The 18987-nt window shown below is 39.9% G+C and overlaps 1 protein-coding gene across 4 annotated transcripts in view; it reads left to right on the forward strand.

Moving 5' to 3' along the window:
• The window catches only part of ADAMTSL3 (ADAMTS like 3), a 170126-nt gene that overhangs the window by 85354 nt on the left and 65785 nt on the right, over positions 1–18987 (forward strand). For all 4 annotated transcript variants that reach the window (XR_010029627.1, XM_063169807.1, XM_063169804.1 and 1 more), the window contains exon 7: positions 11237–11363. Coding sequence is in view for 3 of the 4 variants with exons in the window: in XM_063169807.1 (XP_063025877.1) it covers positions 11237–11363 (127 nt within the window). In the remaining variant the exon portion in view is untranslated. The remainder of the gene's footprint in view (positions 1–11236; positions 11364–18987) is intronic.

An 18987-nucleotide genomic window follows, 5' to 3' on the forward strand; every position in this document is an offset into this window, starting at 1 on the left:
TAACTTTATTTTCTTGAAGTCATTGGCTATTCCTGAGGTATTCTTGCACAAGTTTAAAATTTTTGCTTTTTAAAGTATATATTTGATAATTTAGAATTGGATAATTTTATTGAGGCAAAAAAATGAAGTAGATTCAATTATTTTAAATGAAGATGCATTTAAATAACCTTTTCCTGTTTTGGGGGAAGAGTGAAATGTTTCTTACTTGTGAAAGGGGCTGTGGGAGGTGGGGTCTTTCTCAGAAAACAACACAGAGCTTTGTGCTACTCCTGTTTGAGCAGGGAAAGAAAACAAATTGACGCCTAATCTTTCCCAGAAAAACATGGTTATTTAGTTAACTGCTCTTAAGAGAGACAGCACAGTCGTGATTCTCCACAATTGTTGCTGTAAGATCTGTCTGGTGGGTTCTGACATGTAATTGGCACAACCAGCAAATTGCTTGGCCAGTGCTTTTACAGCTAACTCATCTAAATGAGCACATCACTCTGCCGGTGTGGGGATCTTCCCTTCTGTGCCTGGGAGCACCAAAGACTTTCTGTAAAGGAGACTGGTGCTGGTTTTGATCATTTATTGTCTCGAAGTTGACTCAACTTCCCCTCCTTTTTCACTTGTGTCTGTGCTCTGGCTCCTGCTAAGGTGGATGCATCACTAATTCTGCCTCTTGCTCAAGCTCTCACCTTGGCAGCATTTGAATTTACAAAGATGGCGAATTCTTGTTCTCCAGCTTCAGTTCTGATCCTTTGCACTTCCCTCATCAAGCAAATCAAGCGAAATAAACTCTGTCCAAGAAAATTGTGAGGTGCCAAAGCTGCACTCTGAATAGGAGGTGGGAGGCTTTACAGGAGGTGAAATCTAAAGGTGGTGGAGCAGGGAGAGGTTTATTGGGAAAATTACTAAGATATTTTGGGGTGGCTTGAGGCTTAACTCAGTCAAACCATTTGATCATGTCTTACTTTATTACTGTCCTGCTTCTGTTATCAACCCAAATATCTGGGCCTGTTGTGTTAAATGGGGACAGGTCAAAACTTCACTGCTAGGATTTTCACACTTCTGATATTTTTTTCTAGTCTCTGCATAACTCCCAAAACATTTTTTCATATAATGTGTTCCTGCTGTGCCCATCTGGCTGTGGGTGGAGACATTTAAAAACATCTGCATGTCAGACACATATGTGGGCAACATTTACCCAGTTACTCCTCCTGCTTTGGGGCCCTGCCTCTTCTTGGGTTTTGTTTTTAATTTGTGCAGACCTGATTTTTTTCTACCAGAGTGCAGAATGGGGTGTTACTTGTGCCAGCACCTGAAACGGTTATAGTGATAATTTTCCTAATATGGAGTAATATGTTTGGACAACAAATACACGCATCACCCAAAAAATCTGGAGTCCTGAGGAGCAGCCTGAGTAGTTCTGTCCTAGGCTGTCACAATTAGGTCAAGGATGATGTAAATCCTGCAGTGAACTTTCCATTTAGTGTCAGCAAGTTGTTTGTGTTCCAAAAAAGGCAGACACTACACTGTGCCTTGTAGCATATGGCATAAATTTAGCTGACATCAGAACACATCCCACATGTCAAGGGGAGCACCATCCACGTCTGCCATGCCAGCTCTCCTCTGTCTCATGTCATCCTATGGCGAGGAGGTATCACTCACCACCAAAGCACTCCTATGCTGGATGTAAATATCTGTCAGAGTTTTCATTGAAAACAGTTTCTGTAAGGTCTTGGAAGGCTCTTGCACTTCATTTTTTTTATAAGCTTTGTTTGTGTTTTAAACTTAAAATTATAGCAGCTTATTAATTTCTTCTGAATCTTGACTCCTTTTATCCTGAGAGTTGCTTTCTCAAACTGTTTGTTTTGTGTACTTTCTCTTTTGGTTCCTGCAGCTACATTTTTTTTTTTTTGCCTGTAAATAAGTTTAAGGACTGCCCAAGATGCACAGGAGGTTTGGTGTGCAGAGACTCAGAAAGGAAAGTTTCCTTTCCATCCTGAGTTACTGCAGACGTGTTTCTAACACATGTTAGTCTGAGTAGTTAATTCTTAAATACCTGTTAAAAAAGCCCTTTCCCCCCCACTAAATTAATACTTACTCTTGATCTTTTTTAATATTTAAAAATTAGGAAATAAAAGGTCTGTGTTACCTTTTTCTTCTTTTTAGCCTTTGAGTGATTCATAGGAAGAATGGATTTTGAGGTAGCTCTGTGTCAGGCCAGCTGTTATACTAAACCTGGCATTTTTTCCTGGGTACCACTAATTAGCAAATGCACAGAGTAAAGTGAATTTGGAGCAGGAGGGAAGCCCTGTGTAGATGCCTGTGCTCTGTCTGTGTGCTGCTGCACCAGAGCTGGACCCTGCCCAGAAAGACTGGCAGTAACTCAGGGAGATCCAACAAAACTTTCTGGCTCTCAGAAAGCTGTATGTGAAAAACTTCATGTGGCTGCACACGTGTGACAGGGGCCATAGACCTGGGAGTGGGGGCTCCAGCTGCAGCTCAGGGAGGTGCTGGTGGCTCTCCACAAGCCCCACTGGAGGATGGGGCTGAGCAAAGCAGGGGCTGCCACGTCCTGGTGCCCTGTCAGTGCCACCCTCCCAAGCCTCAGGGGGCTGGGTTCTCATCTGTGGAAGCTCTTGGCACTGCCCAGACCATGGAGCCACCCTTCAAGGGCTGCTCCTGCCCCTTTGAATGTCCCTGCCCACCTTGGTGTGGTGACTCCCTTGTGATGACATTGTTGGCAACTCAATGTTTGACTTCTGTAAATAACAAATAACAGAATGTTCTCAGACACTGCAGGTAATAATGGGATACTCTCAGACACTGAAGAATTTTTTGGGATCACTTGGTTTTCTTTTGCAGTTTCCCATTTCTGCTAGAAACTGGTGTTTCTTTTCAGGTCTTATCTTATTCTCTCTCCTACTGTTTCTTATGGAGAATGGTCTCCATAGGGATTTCTTACTGTGGAAGTTTATCCTTTCTTGTCAGATGAGTAGTGGGTTTTTTCTGATCTCCAGTGTCTTATCTATACCTCTTTGGTCATAAGTGATTCACTGCCACGTTTTGTTTTGTTTTGTTTTAGTGAGCTGAGTGCAAATGTGACTTTACTTCCCAGCCCAGCAAGGACCTAAATCATGTGAGCAGTGATAGCAGAAAAACTCATGATTTGGGTGTCATCTTGAAGTAGAGCCTTAGTAACCTTCAAATCCCCCAGGGCCAACTTCACCAAGCAAGGCAGATTTGGCTGAACCCAGCCAGAAAAGGAGCAAAGTAATTTGATTTCATATACTGATTTCTTGTTTGAAAGCGTTCTCACAAACAAGAAGCTCACTGGGAGTTTGTGTCCTATCCTCTGGCTGTGTGTATGTGTGTTTTTTTATATGGAGACCATGTGGGAAAGGGTACTTGCTCCTGCTGGGTGGTCCTATAATCTCTCAGCTCCTCTAGCATGTGACAGATCCTGTAGTAAGAGTTAAAGGTTTTGGAAGCACTTTGTTTTATTTGATGGAAGTGGATTTACAGAGTTGTGGAACACTCTTTAGCCTCTTGCCTTCAGATATAAAATGTCAGCAGAAATATGTGGAAAGTCCTTTTAGGAGTCCTTTAGTATGCAGTGAATTTTATGCACTGTATTTTTTTATTTTCTGGGGGCTTTTTATTGCTTTACATTCTTTTCCTCTGTATGGATGGCTCGGGAATTTGAGCATCGTGGAGCGGCTCCTCGCGCCCATCATTCTGTCTTATTTTGCACCTCCATTCTGAGGGTTGCATTTTGACACACTTTGCTGCCTGCTTTCTTACCTGTGAGGAACTGAAAATCCTCAATCAGAGGAAGTTTTCCTCCTCCCAGCAGGGCTGCTGCCCATTCACCTTGGCAGCTGGGATGCAGCTTCATGGGCTGGGGAGTTCGCTGATGTCCTGTGCCTGGAGGGGCTTTATTCTGTTAATTAGCACATGCTGAAGCCTGTGTCAGCCTGTCTGGGCTGCTACTGTCCTGGGCTGGTTTGATTCCAGAGATGTGGGAACCCGTGCCACAATCAGGCCTTTGTTAGCTCAGACATAACTGAAGAGTTGTGGGACAGGACCACGGGAGAAGAAAATCGTGACTCAGATAAAGCCATCAGACTTTAGACCAAGATAAATCCTCAGTGAGGATAAACTAGGGCTTGAAAGCACTGCTTGAAAGCTAAGATTCCACACTACTTTTAAAGTAAATTAAAAAAAAAAAAAAAGTTGCTTAATTGGAGGGATGTTCTGGTATCTCTCCCTCTGCTTGTCAGAATCAATTACTTGTGGATGATGAGCATGGGAAAGAGACACTGGGAGCTTTTTTCTTTATGTTCTCTCTGGGGACATATTTTATCTGAGTAGGAATAAAGTGCAGGCTGAAGCTATCACGAAGTGAAGGATGAGAGCAGAGATTGCAAAGTCCATGAATAAATGGGCTTTGAATGACAGCAAGGTTTTACAGCAGGGCAAAGAGACGTGGAAAATAGTGACCAAGGGAGAGCAGGATTTTCACATGACAACTTTTTAATTCATTTTTATTACAATGAATTCCCATAGCCATATTTAAAATTAGTTATTTGTTGTGTGCATGCAGTCAGTCCTGACATCTGCCTGTGCTGGATTCTGTGCTCAGACAAGTAGAGCAGGGGAAAATGCAGCAAATATCTGACATTGATGCAATGAGATCTGTGTACTGTCATAGCACATGCAACTGTGCCGTGAAACACAACCTGTATTTCTCTGAGTTTGGGATTTTGTGAGTGTCTATGTTTCTGGAAATAGAAATCTCTTTTCTCTGAGCAAGACCCAAATGACTTTAATTTTCCCTATTGAGTGATTCTAATAAACTGCAATAGAGATTTGTCTTTTTGAGCATGTAAGGATTTTTCACTGTTTTCTTCCTTTACTAGTAAATGCTGAAATAAAACAAGTCAAGTTGAAAACTTGGAAAAGGCATTTTTGTCAGAGGTAATTTGGAGGTTATCTTGTATTTTGGGCAATGCAGTTAACATTTAGAAGTATGTAGATGCTCTTACTCAATTTTTATCTCAGTTCTCGTCTCTTGTAAGCCTGAAATAAATAATTTGCTTTAAAGAAGTCCAAATACTGCTATCCTGGTGGCTGGGCAGTCAGATCACTAAGTTGGATATGCTTGGTTTACTAGTTTATTTTCACACTATATTTTGCAAGTCCTAACAAATTTTAAAGGCAGTGGACGGCACTTGCACCTGGGACACAAAGCCTTTGCCATCTTTCAGATCTGCTGCTGGCCAGTTTTAAAATAAGAACCACTGGACAACATGTACTGAGATAATCACAGACTGTTCAGCCCTTGAAGGGAAGGATCTCCTGTGCAGCAGCTCCATCACATTCTTGTGAGAAATACAATTATTGTCTCCAGTTGTGCATTCTGCAGTGCAGTTCCGTGCTCAGCAGAAGTACAGCACCTCTTTGGCATTTTAAGCACATTGGGCACTTCCCCAAAAATGATTCACTGGGTTTTCTGCTTCAGCTGCTTTTCAGTAAATGCCATCTGTATGTTGGAGTTGAAATTCCACTTGCAGGTTGTTCCTGGAGTACACATTCTGTGCATCCTTTGGAAGAGCCAGGGCCCTGGAAGCACATGAATAGAAATGTACCCAGAGTGGCTTTCAGCTGGGTTTTCCTGACACCTGGGGCTTTGCTCAGCAGCTGTAGAGGGATGGTAATTATGTCATATTGAGATATAGTTGAATTGATTTTCTGTTTTCATACTGTTAAATCAAATCACATTAATAAAGGGCATTACTCCCTGAAACCAGACTGCCAGTCCCTCAAGCAAACAGAACACTGTAAAACAGAAGCTTGCCTAATATTTTTAATGGAATCACTGATAAATGAGAGTCTGTATCAATAATAAATTTCTTAGTCAAACTAGGAAATTATATAGTATTTAACAAATACATTGCTGAATATTTAAATTCCATGTCTGCTAAAGAGCTTAGTCTAAGACATGGTAGATAGAAAAATAATAGCACAAGTGCAGCTTCAGTTTTAATGTTTCATAGAATTTATGTATCTGTCACAAATAAAAATTGCAGTGATTTATTCTTTTGTGGCTGCTTCTATAAGGAGAACTCAGAATATTTGTTTTTTCTGGCTATACCTGGATCTTTGGCTCCAGAGGGCCCTAGAAGGGGGAAAGCTCATTTTGAAAGAGAAATATTATTTATAATTATCTATACTGCTGGATATGATTTCATGCTTTTGATACTAATATTGACACTTAACACTTACATGATGCTTGTTATACAGAGGTGTCTGGTTTTACTCATCTCTGAAATAAATATTTTTATTTTGTAAAGCGTATGTTTATCTTCAACTTATTTATTTGAAGTATATAATGTTGAGTCATTGGCATTCCAGAAAACTTGAATAATTGAAATTGAATTTAGGATGGCTGAAGCAATGGTATAACAAACAAATGTTGAAATTTTGAAACTTGATTCTGTATCAGATTTTGCACTGGCAATTCTAGTCCTGTTTGTATTTTTACTTATTAAGAGAAGTCTCTGAAAGGATGGAGGGAGGGTGTGGGTGGGATTTGCCTTGTTTTTCACTATGGTGCTTTTTTACCATATTGGAATTTCAGTTAAAATTCTGTCATCTTGCAGTCTTTTCAATTTTCTTATCATACTTAATTATAAACATCTTAACAAAGGAAGCCTTTTGAATTTAACAGATTATTCTTGGACCTTCACAAATCAAAATTAACATGCTACATTAATTTCTTTGTTTAAGTCCAATTCCTCAGCTGAAACACTTCTAATTGAATATGACCTAAAGAAACAGCTTTACATGAGCTTCTGAGTGATTTTTGGATTCACATTTGCAAAAATATTTTTAATGTTCCATAGTCACGTTTAACATATCAGCAGTGATTTCATTCTTCTCTTTCATCCATATTGCTGTACTTTATACCCTGACCTTTTGCTCTTCCTTTGCCTTTCTGAACCTGCATGAACCATTCTAAGCATGCTCCAAAGTATTTAACACCCTTCAGGATTGTCTTTCACAACAGCACTGCCATGCTAAGGTTTGTTGGAGCAGATGAGGGGTTTTGTTCACTGCTTAACCAGATGCTTTCTATCTGAGCTGCTTGTGAGAAAAGTATACATAATTCTGTAAACTATATAGTTCTTTTTCATCTTGCTCTTTTTTTTTTTCCCTTTGTAAGAACAGAAAAGCAACTTATTCAGGTTCTGTCCAAAAATGTTAATGGATTGGAGGCCTGTTTCTGAAAATAATCCTGCCATATCCAAATTCACTTGTACCCCACCATGGACAATTTTATAAATTCACAAACTGCTTGTTTCCCCAATACTCTTCTTATATTGAATTTCTACTTGCTGTTTGTTTTGTTACATATTGGTGAATACTCTCCCTGCTGTCTGAGGAGCTCAATTACAACCTGGTCATTACAGTACCTGCATCAATTTTTGGGATGATGATATTTATGACTACAAATTTCTTAAATTCACTGGATTCCAACCCTTCCATTACACAGTTTATGTTATCAGTTTTTTCATTAATTCAGCCTACGTTAAAATCACCTAATATTATTTCTGACTATGCCCTAAATGCCTGCAGATGTTTTCCCAGTCTGCCTGTAATATTTACAGCTGATCCCTTTGCTCTGTAAACAGCAAGCAATGTGGGGTAAATTAACCCCACAAAATGCCTTAATTGTGAAAATCATCAGCCTCTTTGGCTGGCTGGGGTGGAGGAATGCTGCTGCCATTTATCATTTTCTTGTCCTTGTTGCAGCTTTATTTGTGAATAACCAAATTTACTGTCTTCAAAATGTTTCATCAAACACTTTTTTTTCCTCTTCAGTAGTTATTGGCTGAAATAAGAATACCTTAAATTCATAATATTTTGTGCCACAATGCCATATGCTTTTAGGACCCTGTTTCCAAGGCTGTACCTTACAGCTTCCTCTTCTGGTGGGATCTTTGGCTGTTCAACTCACCTGAGACATACCTGATCAAGGGTTGCAAACAGTTTAAAAAGGCTGGCTCTAGACTCTGAGGTTTGAAATATGTCCCATCCCAGAGTTCACTTATTAAAATTCCTTCTTGAATTAGCTCTAAATTTGTGGCTTGTTGCTTAAAAACCTGTGAAATTTTTGGGTCCTTCATGTTAAACAAAATATGGGATTCTATGCTCACTTCAAGTCAAAATTGTGATTATAATTTGAGTTGTTTTCTAAATTGTGTTCCCAGATATCATTGCTTGCTATTCATATTTGTAACAGCTGATGTAAACATAATGTGGGAAGGAAATCTGCAGAGGGTGAATGCCTCTAGCTGAACACACCACCTCTGCTGTCAGGGGAGCTGTAAACCTTTTCCCACATCCCTTGCAGCTAGCACTCCTGTTTTATTTCTGTGGCATTTCTGTATTATTAAAAAATAAGCAATAATACTGTATGAAACAGCCCTCCAAAGCATGCTGCTGTGCTGATTATCTTTTTGTACATTCTGTGTAGGACACAATAATGCCTTGTGTTTGCACAGTTGTGTGATTTTTGTTACACCCAGTGGGAGTTTGTTTTCACAGGGGCTGTGTGGAAGAGCCCAGGCTGGATGTTTGTTATTGTCATGTTGGGCTCTAATGGGCTGGTCCTGCTCTGCTTGCTCAGTGCCCTCCTCCCACTGAAGACCTGCAGCATCTGTAGCCTGCAAATATGCAAGAGCTTAAACTAAGAAAAATAGCACTTTTCCACACAGGGTGTTGCAATATGCAGCTTATTTTTTCCTTGGAAATTAATTAATGAGTGAATAAACTGTTTTTTAAGATATAGAAAAGGAGATATCAGTATGAAACAGAGATGTATTAGAGATATCTGTGGAAAGATTAACTCACAGCTTACCTCCATGTTCTACTAGTATCTTTATATGAATAAGGGCAGGAGGATCAGTGGAGAGCAGTAACAACTTTAAAATTCTTCCAAATAGAAATATAGACTCTCTCAACCTCTGGTATGGTCTCCATCACTGCACCATCTGCATGCTTCACAATATTTAGGAAATTAATTCATGCAACAGCTCTGTCAGCTGGGGGTCTCCACTTAGACCCCTTACATGGATTGAAATGGAAAAACATAGGAGTTTTGAAAGGTCAGAAAAGAAATTCTGTTGTGGAGCTGGGAACTGAAAGAGTTGTCAATGCTGAGGCAAATGTGTCTGTGGAGCACATTATTATTATAGCCCATAAAGTTTCATCTGCTTTCTGATTCACGGAGTGGCCCAGTCAGTTTCTGCTTCTTAAATGATGCTTTCATTCATTTCTCAATGTTAATTGTTTATAAAATGTGAAGATAGACTTGTTTATAGTCATTTGCTTACAGCCTTTTTATGTTTTTCTGGGTGTCAATAATGAGCCCAGAGCTAATTCTAAAGACAACTTCAGGTGCAAATCCTTTAATCTGTAATCCATGCCTAAATTACAGCACAGTGTTCCCACATGCCTCCTGTGTGGTAAATAAGTACCTGTTCTGAGATGGGCTGAGTTCACACGTGTGTACATTTGCTTTATTTTTACAACTAACTTTTTGTTAAAACCCAAATGATTTACTGTGAGTGTTAAGTGCCTTATTTATTTTTAAAATTAATTCCTTGCTGGGCTAGAATTAAGAACCCCTTCAATTGCAGGAATAAAATAATTTCCTGCTGCTAATATAGGTTTCTCTGGAAAATCTGAAGCCCTTGGGGAGGAGATGCCTTCCCTGCAGGTCTCTCAAGTAAAGGACAGTAAACTGTCCCCATGAATGCCCTCCTCTAAAAGGAATTCAGGCTGTGAGGAATTGGGAAAAAAAGGGAGAGGGGCTGAAGGGGGAGGTGGGGCTGCTTTGTTTTCTTTTCCAAAGACATGTGAAACTTTGAGATTGCGTTTCTCCGTGTTTGGCAGTGGATGTGTGTGATTTGTGTGTCTGTGTGTGTGTGTTGACTCAGCCCTGCCTCTTATGTGTGGACTGGATCCTCACCTCTCCGAGGGGATCGTGTGTCAGCTCTGGCACAGCACAGATCCAGGATCTTGGCAGCTGAGCTGCCCCTTCCAAGCATTTTTATATAGGAAGAGGCGTGTGCTGGCCAGCTTCAGAATTCTAGCACTGCTTTTAACTCTGAGTTTCCAGAGGGTTTTCTATCCGTTTGTCAGTTTGGATTTTTGTTAAATATACACACACCCATGACAAATTAGCTGCCCTTCTCGGGGGTGTGTGAATGTAAGAGCCAGGTAGGCTGGCTTGAGAAAACTTGAAGCTGGAGATCAGCTTTTTACCACATTGTTCAGCATTTGGTACTCCCTGGAAAATTCTTCTATGAAATGGTGAACAGTAAGATAGGTGAGGCCAAATACTTATCTTCCATTCATCAGGAAGCTGCTTTTAGTCAATTTTTGTCTATTCTTTGTCTTTCCATTCTTGCTCCCATCTTTCTTGTGGAGTTGACTGATATGCAGAAAAAGAAAAACCTGGAAAAATGTTTTCATTATAATTTGGAGGGTTTTCAGTTGACAGGATTTTTTTTAACTTGCTTTTTGAATTTTTGGCAGTGTTTAAGTTTGGGTGTTTTTATAATAATCTTTGGAAAGTTTTATAGAATGGGTCTTATAATCCAGAAAAAATCCAAAGGTGAGAAGTGAACCGTCCAAGTTTTTTAAAAGCTGGTTAACAAATGTATATGTAATTGATATTGATGTAAATGGCAAATAGACCTACACAAGTGCCAGTTAAATTCTGGATGGACAAGACACTAGAATGTTAGCACTGCCCTCAACTGCCTGTCCATGAAGCTGAGGGCTGAGTGCCCTTTAAATTTTTTACTTGGAATGTTTAATTGCATTTATCCTTTCTCAGACATAATTAAACAGGTGATGAAAACCAAATTGTAAATAACTTAGCTATGCCTTGTCTTGGAAAGAATAATGCTCAATGGTATTCATTCACATAAGTAGTGGGAAACAGATTCATGTATTTCCTATGCTTGAATAGCTTCATGTATCAGTTGTTGTGGTTCATCATTAAAATCATGGAAATGACAGCATGCTTTTAAAATCCTAAATGGCAAGATATGCTTTGATAGAATGAGGCCAACTCATAAAATCAAAAGGATAACATAATAAATAAAATTCCAGAAACCTGAGCATGTCTGCTGCAGCTCTGCCCTCCCTGTGACTGTGCTGTTGATGTTGGCAGGCCGTGGGCTGCGATCGGCAACTCGGGAGCAACGCCAAGGAAGACAACTGTGGGATCTGTGCAGGAGATGGCTCCACGTGCAGGCTGGTGAGGGGACAGGCCAAGGCACACGTCTCACCAGAAAAGAGTAGGTTGCAAAGTGATCCTGTGGTGATTTGTCCTTGACTGTGTTTTCTTCTTGTGTATCAGCGTGTATATTGCAGCGACCTCTTAGCCAGATACTTGTTTGCAGTTTTGCAAAGCTACTTATTCTGAAGTCTGTGCTGGATTAGTCTGCTGAAATTCCGTGAGGGATACCACACATTAGGATACAGCTAGGAAAGAATTTGAGATATGCATTTTTTTTTTAGTAGAGCTACTCAATTCATTGTATCAGGAATAACCATCAAGATGCACATCTTATTTTAGAGGGTATCCTCATGTTGCAGTATATGTGATGCTGCAGCAATCCATGGAAACATTTTATAGATGGTTTTATGGAAATAGTGGCCTGTGCTTGTAAGTACCTGCTTTCAAATTATCTTTGAGTTTTTAAATTTTTTTTTTTTTTTGGTGGGTTTTTTTGTGATGTCCGATGACAGTTGAACTTCACGGACAAGTTACAGCTTGTTTAGTACAAAAAGCACAAAGTGAAAGGGACTAATACTTCCATCTCTTTGTGTATTGGGCTCAAAATCCACCATTCTTTCTCCAAATGATGAGCATCTTACTGGCAGTAACTCTGTAGGTCTCAGTAATATCGAAAATATAGAATATAAAAGAGGTAAGAGGAAGTGTATTGGAATTAGACCCTTTGCTGAAGTCTGAAGAGTCTGGCTATTTTGATATGCAGGCAAAGTTTTCCAAACAAAGACTCCCCTCTGACACTGGTGCTCTCCAGCCTCACAGATGATGCTCCCTGGAATCTCACAGCACATGTCCCATGTGTTTATCATATGAATAGTTGCCTCACATAATTTTTTCTTTTTCTGAACTCACATTGTGTATTTGTCACATAAGAGATGGGGCTGTTGGGGTTACTACCTTCCTGCAAAGTCACTAGGTAGAAGGGTGGTCTTAAAGTCAGTGCTCCAAATTGAAATGCAACCAGGTTTTCTTTTTAATGGATGAAGCCCCGCCTCTGACAGCTGCCTATATTTTAATATTGTTGTATTTCAGCCTGCAAAGATTTCACTTGTGCACTGATTTTGAAAGAGCTTTGTCTAATGAATCAGGCTAAAATCTTATTGCAGTATATATAACTATTCCCACGGTTTTTTTAATGCCTCTGTTTTCAGTAGGCTTCAGTTTGGATGTAACTTGAAGTAGTTTATTTGTTATTCCAATGTTCATTGCTTTGCAGTGCCGTGCCTTGTACTGCCCTGCAAGGGTGTTGGGTACCACTGTGCAGGAGCATAATTTCTGTAATTCAATACATGTGTATAGCAAAGATAATCTAAATTAAAAAGTGCCTGGTTGTGTGGCAGTGACTTTTAAAAGGATAATTTTCCACAAGCCGAAGAGCCTTTTTTTACGTATTAGATGGTCTATCAGTGTTAGCCTTTGCCTTGCTTTGACTAAAGGTGTTTTTTATTGATGGGAGAGCCTAGTTCAGTAATTTATAAAATTTTTTATCATGAAAGAGTGAGAAAATGCCTTGAATGCTTACAATGAGCTGAAAAAGAATTTTCATGGGGGTCACTTTTTATTCATTGCCATATCAAAGACTCAGAGCTTCTGATCAGCCTAGATCAAACACTTGTAAAGCAAATACTTTTGTAGTGTCTCCAGGTTGTATTTGTTTTGCGTCTCTAGATAGACACAGATCTATAGGGATATATATGCACAAAATAGCTTTTTCCCTTTCTGATGGGAAGGTCAGCTGGAATTGAAGATGTTTGTGTTGTTTATTCCAGCTTTACAGCACCAGAGATTCTCCTGGAGAAGGATGATCCCTGGGGACATCATAGCTGGTTCTAAGGCAGCCCAAATACACTTTATGGATTGGTGACTCTGATTGGATAGCTCAGGATAAGTGAAATAAAAAGTTTCACATTTAATTGCCGCTTAGGATGGAAGTACAGTAAAAGCAAAGTGGTAAAAGGGATCTGGTTTTGAAACTGTCATTTTATGACAGAAAATATTAATTTCACTTGTGGTGTTCTGGCTCAGGTAAGAGCTGTCTAGAGCTGACATCACTTGGTGGAAGGTCTCCCATTGCCTTGAAGGTTCTGAAGAATGCCTGTAGTTCATTGTTTCCTCTGTTATAACTCAGTGTCTCCTTAAGAGCCCTTTAAAATTAAAGACCAAGAAAGACTATTCTGAGGAAAGATGTCAGTTTTGCCAAGTTTTGGGTTTATCTTGCACTGCAGTAGGCTGGATGATATGAATGAATTACCACTGGCATAAGCAAAACAGTCCACATGATACTAAATTCAGAACTTGATGCTTTTCTTGGTTATTGTGATGGTGCCAAAATATATTTTGGGTCAAGTTGTTGAGCACTATGCAATGAGTTCCATATAATCATCCTGTGTGTGAATGAAATGTGGAAATAAAGCCATCCTTTCTTTGTGGTAAAATGTCAGTGGAGGGAGGCACATTATCTTCCAAAGAGCCATTTGGAAGCTTTCAGAACTAGTGTTGAGAAAATATCAACACATGACAGAAATGTATTTAAGAGGGAGCTTAAGGCTGTGAGCAGGATGTAAATTTTACCGTTCAATGAAGCAAATTAAAAAACTAGAAGGAAAGCAAGAGCCAAAGATTTTAGTATAAAAAAGAGGCATAGGGGAAAATAAAGTGCTTGGTTATCTTAGCCCTTATTTTAAAACAAAGAAATTTAGGCATTGATAGCAAATGATTTCTCATGAAGGACTAATTTTGTTTTATTATGTTTTTTATATGTTTTTACATTAAATTAATGTCTTTGATCAGAAAGTTAAACAGCAGTGAAAGGGAGCTTACTGTTTTGCAAATATGAAAGGAACAATTATTCAGAAGTTTATTTTTTCCACTAACACTTAATTGCCTTTGAAAGACAAAGTAAGTTAAACTTCTGTCAGCAAGCCAGATTCTAACATTCTGGTAAAATGATTAAAGGTTTGACTAACGATATTCAAACAAAAAGTGTAATAGGTTGTAAAATGTACCATCCCACTGGGAAATGAGATATCATGGGCCTGAAGTTTCTAGTACTAAATGCATGGAACTCCCATTAACTCAACTGAGCTTTGTGCACGTGGAAAAATGGTAGGATTGGACCCTCATATCTCCTTTCTGCACCATTGTTGGCAGAAATGGTAGAAAAATGTTCTGGTCCTGATACCAACGCAGAAGACAAGATGCTGGTTCAGCGGGGGGTGAAGTTGAAGGTGTGGACTTGTCCCAGTCTGGTTTTATTTGATTCCCAAACTACAAGATACTTGCAAGATTTGCTTTTCTTAAGGTTTTGCTGAAGAGCTTCTTATAAAAGCTTTCACTGGTGATGGCTTTGTAACTGCTTGAATTTCCTTTTGCCATGTGCTTTATTTCCTATGGCACTTTGTAATATACCATTGGTCCCTTCTTCTCACATGATGTATGCCATCATCCCCAAGCATGCTTAACCAAAAACCTAATTTCACTTTGGTCATTTATCTAAAGAGAGGCCTTTGGCACAGCTCCCTCTTCTGTGTCATCAGCCAGCTCAAGTTTGTGACAACTTCTTGCCTCACGTAATTTTTCCCTCTTTGAAATAAATATACATGGAGCTAGCAACCCCAATTGTCAAGGTTGCCTGATGCCTCATTTTCTATGAAGGGTTATTTTCCAAAATTAGACAGTTGTGTCAGTAACTTCTCATGCCAGGTGCTATGTGTTTTGGAGAAAATTCAGCCAAAACAGCTCAGCATATTCCAAGGACACAGAAGAGAAAAACATGTTGTTTCCCACTGTCAAAACATTCTTGAAACCTTTTATTTAATATGTCTTAAAATCCCCCCATTGTTGGACTTGATCACAGATCAGGGATTTGAAATTTGGCAGGCAATGATCTTCTGGTCATGGATAAGTCTTTTGCAATGTCTGTGAACATCAACACATATTTTACTACAACCTTTGCAAAAATCCCCAACCTTTTCCTTCAGTTTCAGTGGAATCTTCTTGGATGTTAACGGCTGAAATTTCTGAAAACTTATCCTTTTAAGTGTTCTCTAGCTTGTTACAAGTTCTGACTGCAAACAGATTGCATGTGTGGAGCCTCCTTAGAATACATGTTGCTCTTCCAGAAATAAGCTATTAAATTTTTTCCTTGAGCTTACTCTTAGTTTCTGCTTTTCTGCAGTGTGGACCAGGTGCCACAGGATGAGCTCTGTGATACCTCCTACCTCACATTCAGGCATTCAGAAGAGACTTTGTGGAGAGCTTCCAACCTCCTGAGCTTCAGACTTATGACAGGGAGTGATGAGATCACATGAGGAGAGGGAAAGATGAGATGACCTGAGCAGGAAAATTTGCCATTAGTTCATGCAGTGAAGGAAAGGCAGATGTGAGAAGGTGGGTGGAGGATGTGGGACTGGCTGTGCAGACACAGAGTCAAGGAAAGAGGAAGAGAAGACTGAGATTAGATAAGCAATCTGGGTGGGAGATGCAGTCAAAAACACTTGGAGAGGAAGAGGAAAAATTAACTATCTGTAGAGCCAGAAGAGGGAATTGGGACTGGTTTGGCAGGAAAGCTGTGTGTGGGGAGGGATAGGATGCCAATGCATTAGTGTTCCAGTATGGATAAGGAGCACGTTTTTTGAAGCAAATTTCACCATGGCCCTAACATACTGTTCATCAGTTCACATCACAGAGTGGTCTTGGAGAGCATAAATTGGAATTTTTTGGATGAAGCCAAACCAGAAGATATGTCCCAGAAAAGCAGCAGCTATAGGACATCCAGTCCAGGGGATCAGACTAGAATTGGTCCCAACAAGGCACCTGCAATTTTGTAGTGTGGATTCTGGGTCTTCAGCACCAACTGGTTCAGTCTAGACATCCCTTTACTTTGGTTGGTTTACTTGAGGCTGTTACAGATAGTATGAAGCCTCCTTTTGTACTTTCATGGTCCCTTTTGTCTTGAAGAAATTTCTTAATAAGAACATTGGCTATTTATGACTCATTTTGTCAAGGCATTTCCTTAAGATCCATTCTCTTGAGGGGCTGTTTACTGCATGTCTTTTATGTTTTCTCCAGTGCATGTATTTGGGTTTGCTTTCATTAGGCAGGTCAGCACAAAACCCAGCAGAAATACCTTCTGGAATTATGCCTGATGCCAGAGTGGAGGAGGCAAGCCACTGCAATAAGGTTCCAAATATTTTGAGATTTTTAGTTCCTGTGTGCTGCAGTTGTTCCTCCTTGTATTTTGAGAGCACAAAGGTCTTCGATCAGAACCAGGGAGCCAGCAAATAAGTTTTGAGCAAATACATAGAAAGAAACACATTTTATAGACCTGAAATAAACCTCTGGCCTGCTATAAGAGGAGAGAGGGGAAAAATCCCAACTGGCCCATATGTGAAACAGTAAATGGGTCCACCATGGCCCACATGGAAAAATAAATAAAACCTGCTGAATTGGATTGAGTTTAGGAATGTGGCTCCTTTATTTTGATCCTGGGGATTAGCTCCCAGTCTTACCATAGCAGGGAGTCTGATCTTGCTCTCATTGAGATCCAAAATCTAAATCCACATTAACACCATAGAAACAGGATCAAACCATGACATCTAAAGTAAAAGTAATCCAGGAGCTTAATCAGCAAGTGCTGTGTTGTGTGCACACATTTTCTGAGAGAGTCTCTGGGTGAGAGTGGAGGGAGATGGCTCCATGTGCTGCTGGCAATGCCTGTCCTGAAAGCAGTGCTAGAATAGAGAGACAATATCTCACCTGCTTCTCAGTTTTTAAGGTGAGCCTTAATCTGACCTCATATGTTGGAGTCTGGTGTTTCTGCATGTTCCAGATGATTTGGGATAATTTGTTTTCATCTGTAGACAAAGGTCAGCAATTAACTTTCAAAGAAATACTGTAAGGGGAAAAAAAATTTAATCAAAAATTCTCAGTATGGATTTCAGGGTAGCAATTTCCCCTCATGTTTTTGTAAGAGTTCACTGCTTTTAGCAGTGTGAACCCTACTGATTTAATGGGAAATGTACAGCATAACCATTTTAAATGGGTTTACAGAGCCTTGTGTTTCTTTAAGAATATGAATTACATTCAACTGAGAACCAGAAGCCTTTGGAATATATAATTTTTAGGAGCCAGACTTGGACAACCTTAACTATTGTTTCAAAGCTGTCCGTGGAGAAAGAACTGACCCTTATGGACAGTTCTGTCCCATTTCTTCCAAACCCTCATCTCTGTTCAGAAGTCCAAAAATCCCACATTTATTTTTTCCTGTAATTTACTTCATCTCAAGGAAAGACTGCCCTAGGTCATGATTATCTCAGTCAGGTTACAAAAATCTCCTGCTGTCAGACTTCTTGACAGGTCTGTGGGCTGCAGAGGCTGCCTGCTGCTGCGGCGGTGAGCTCAGCCATCCCTAATGCAAATAAAACACTTTCTGCTAATATTGTCTCTGCCACAGAGAAACACCAAATTTAGCACCCCCATGAGACTTTTGGACCATATCAGAGAGTGCTTGGGTGAGGGTGGAATGTCTGTAGTACTGCAAAAGGAATGTGAGGCATCCTGGAAAGGGATCTGCAGGGTCTGCCTGTGGGGAGGTGCAGGGAGCTCAGCAGATCGGCCCTGCTGTTCTCCAAGGAGCAGTCCTGCACATCTGTGCACATCTGCAGAGCCAGCCTGTGGCCCTGCAGCACGGGCTGCCCTCAGCTCCACTTGAGGGCAGCAGGTCATGCATCCTGAGCTGGCCATCGTCTGACCTTTATTGGAGGTTTTGTGCTGTGACTGACCTTGGTTGTTATCAGGATGGGATTCAATTCCCAACCAAGTAAGCACAGATGGGCCCCTCAAACCTGCTTTCTCTCAAATACTGTCAAGCACATGTGAATTCAGTAGTTATTTCCTTACTTTAAAGATATACACACCCACTACCTCCTGGATATCTTTAGCAATTCCTCTGATGAAAAACCAAGATGCAAAAAGATATTAAGTGGTTCGGTAGTTAATGTTTTTTCCAGGACTCCTTAGTTGTATTATTGTTTTACTGTAGTATTTTTCACTCTGGTGGAATACACAAGAATGAAATTAATAAAGCTCATATTTTATTACATCCAAAATAAATTGTTATATTTAAATGTCCTTCCTAGAAATTGACGATATAAAAACTGTAACATAAGAAGGTGTTTATTTCAGAAAAAATAATTGCAGTATTTGCTTGAAGTATTCTGAACATTTGGCAGGAAATCATACTTATGCTAAGGAGATGTAAACCAGAAGCTGATAATTTAGCATCTACTATAAAAGGGTCCAGTTTGAAGTGGAAAGAAACCTTTTTAAACTATTTTTTTAGTTAAAACTAAACTCAACTATTCTTCCTCTAAATATTTTATGGGTAATTCTGGAGCCGGTGTCTCACTGACTTTCAACACACATTTCATTTTGAATCTGCAAAAAGGAACTTCCTCTGCAGCAGCCGCTGAATGTGCATTAGTTTCATCACCAAGCAGAGCATCTTGTGCAGGGTGCAGCTGCACAGGGCTCGTGTGGCAGGGCCTGCCTTGCAGAAGGGATGCAGTTGGGCCATGATGGAAATGGGTGACAGCTCCTTGGATGCTTCGCTCTACCTTTTGTGG

Source organism: Melospiza melodia, chromosome 15, assembly GCF_035770615.1.
Source record: "Melospiza melodia melodia isolate bMelMel2 chromosome 15, bMelMel2.pri, whole genome shotgun sequence".
Classification (NCBI taxonomy): Eukaryota; Metazoa; Chordata; class Aves; order Passeriformes; family Passerellidae; genus Melospiza; species Melospiza melodia.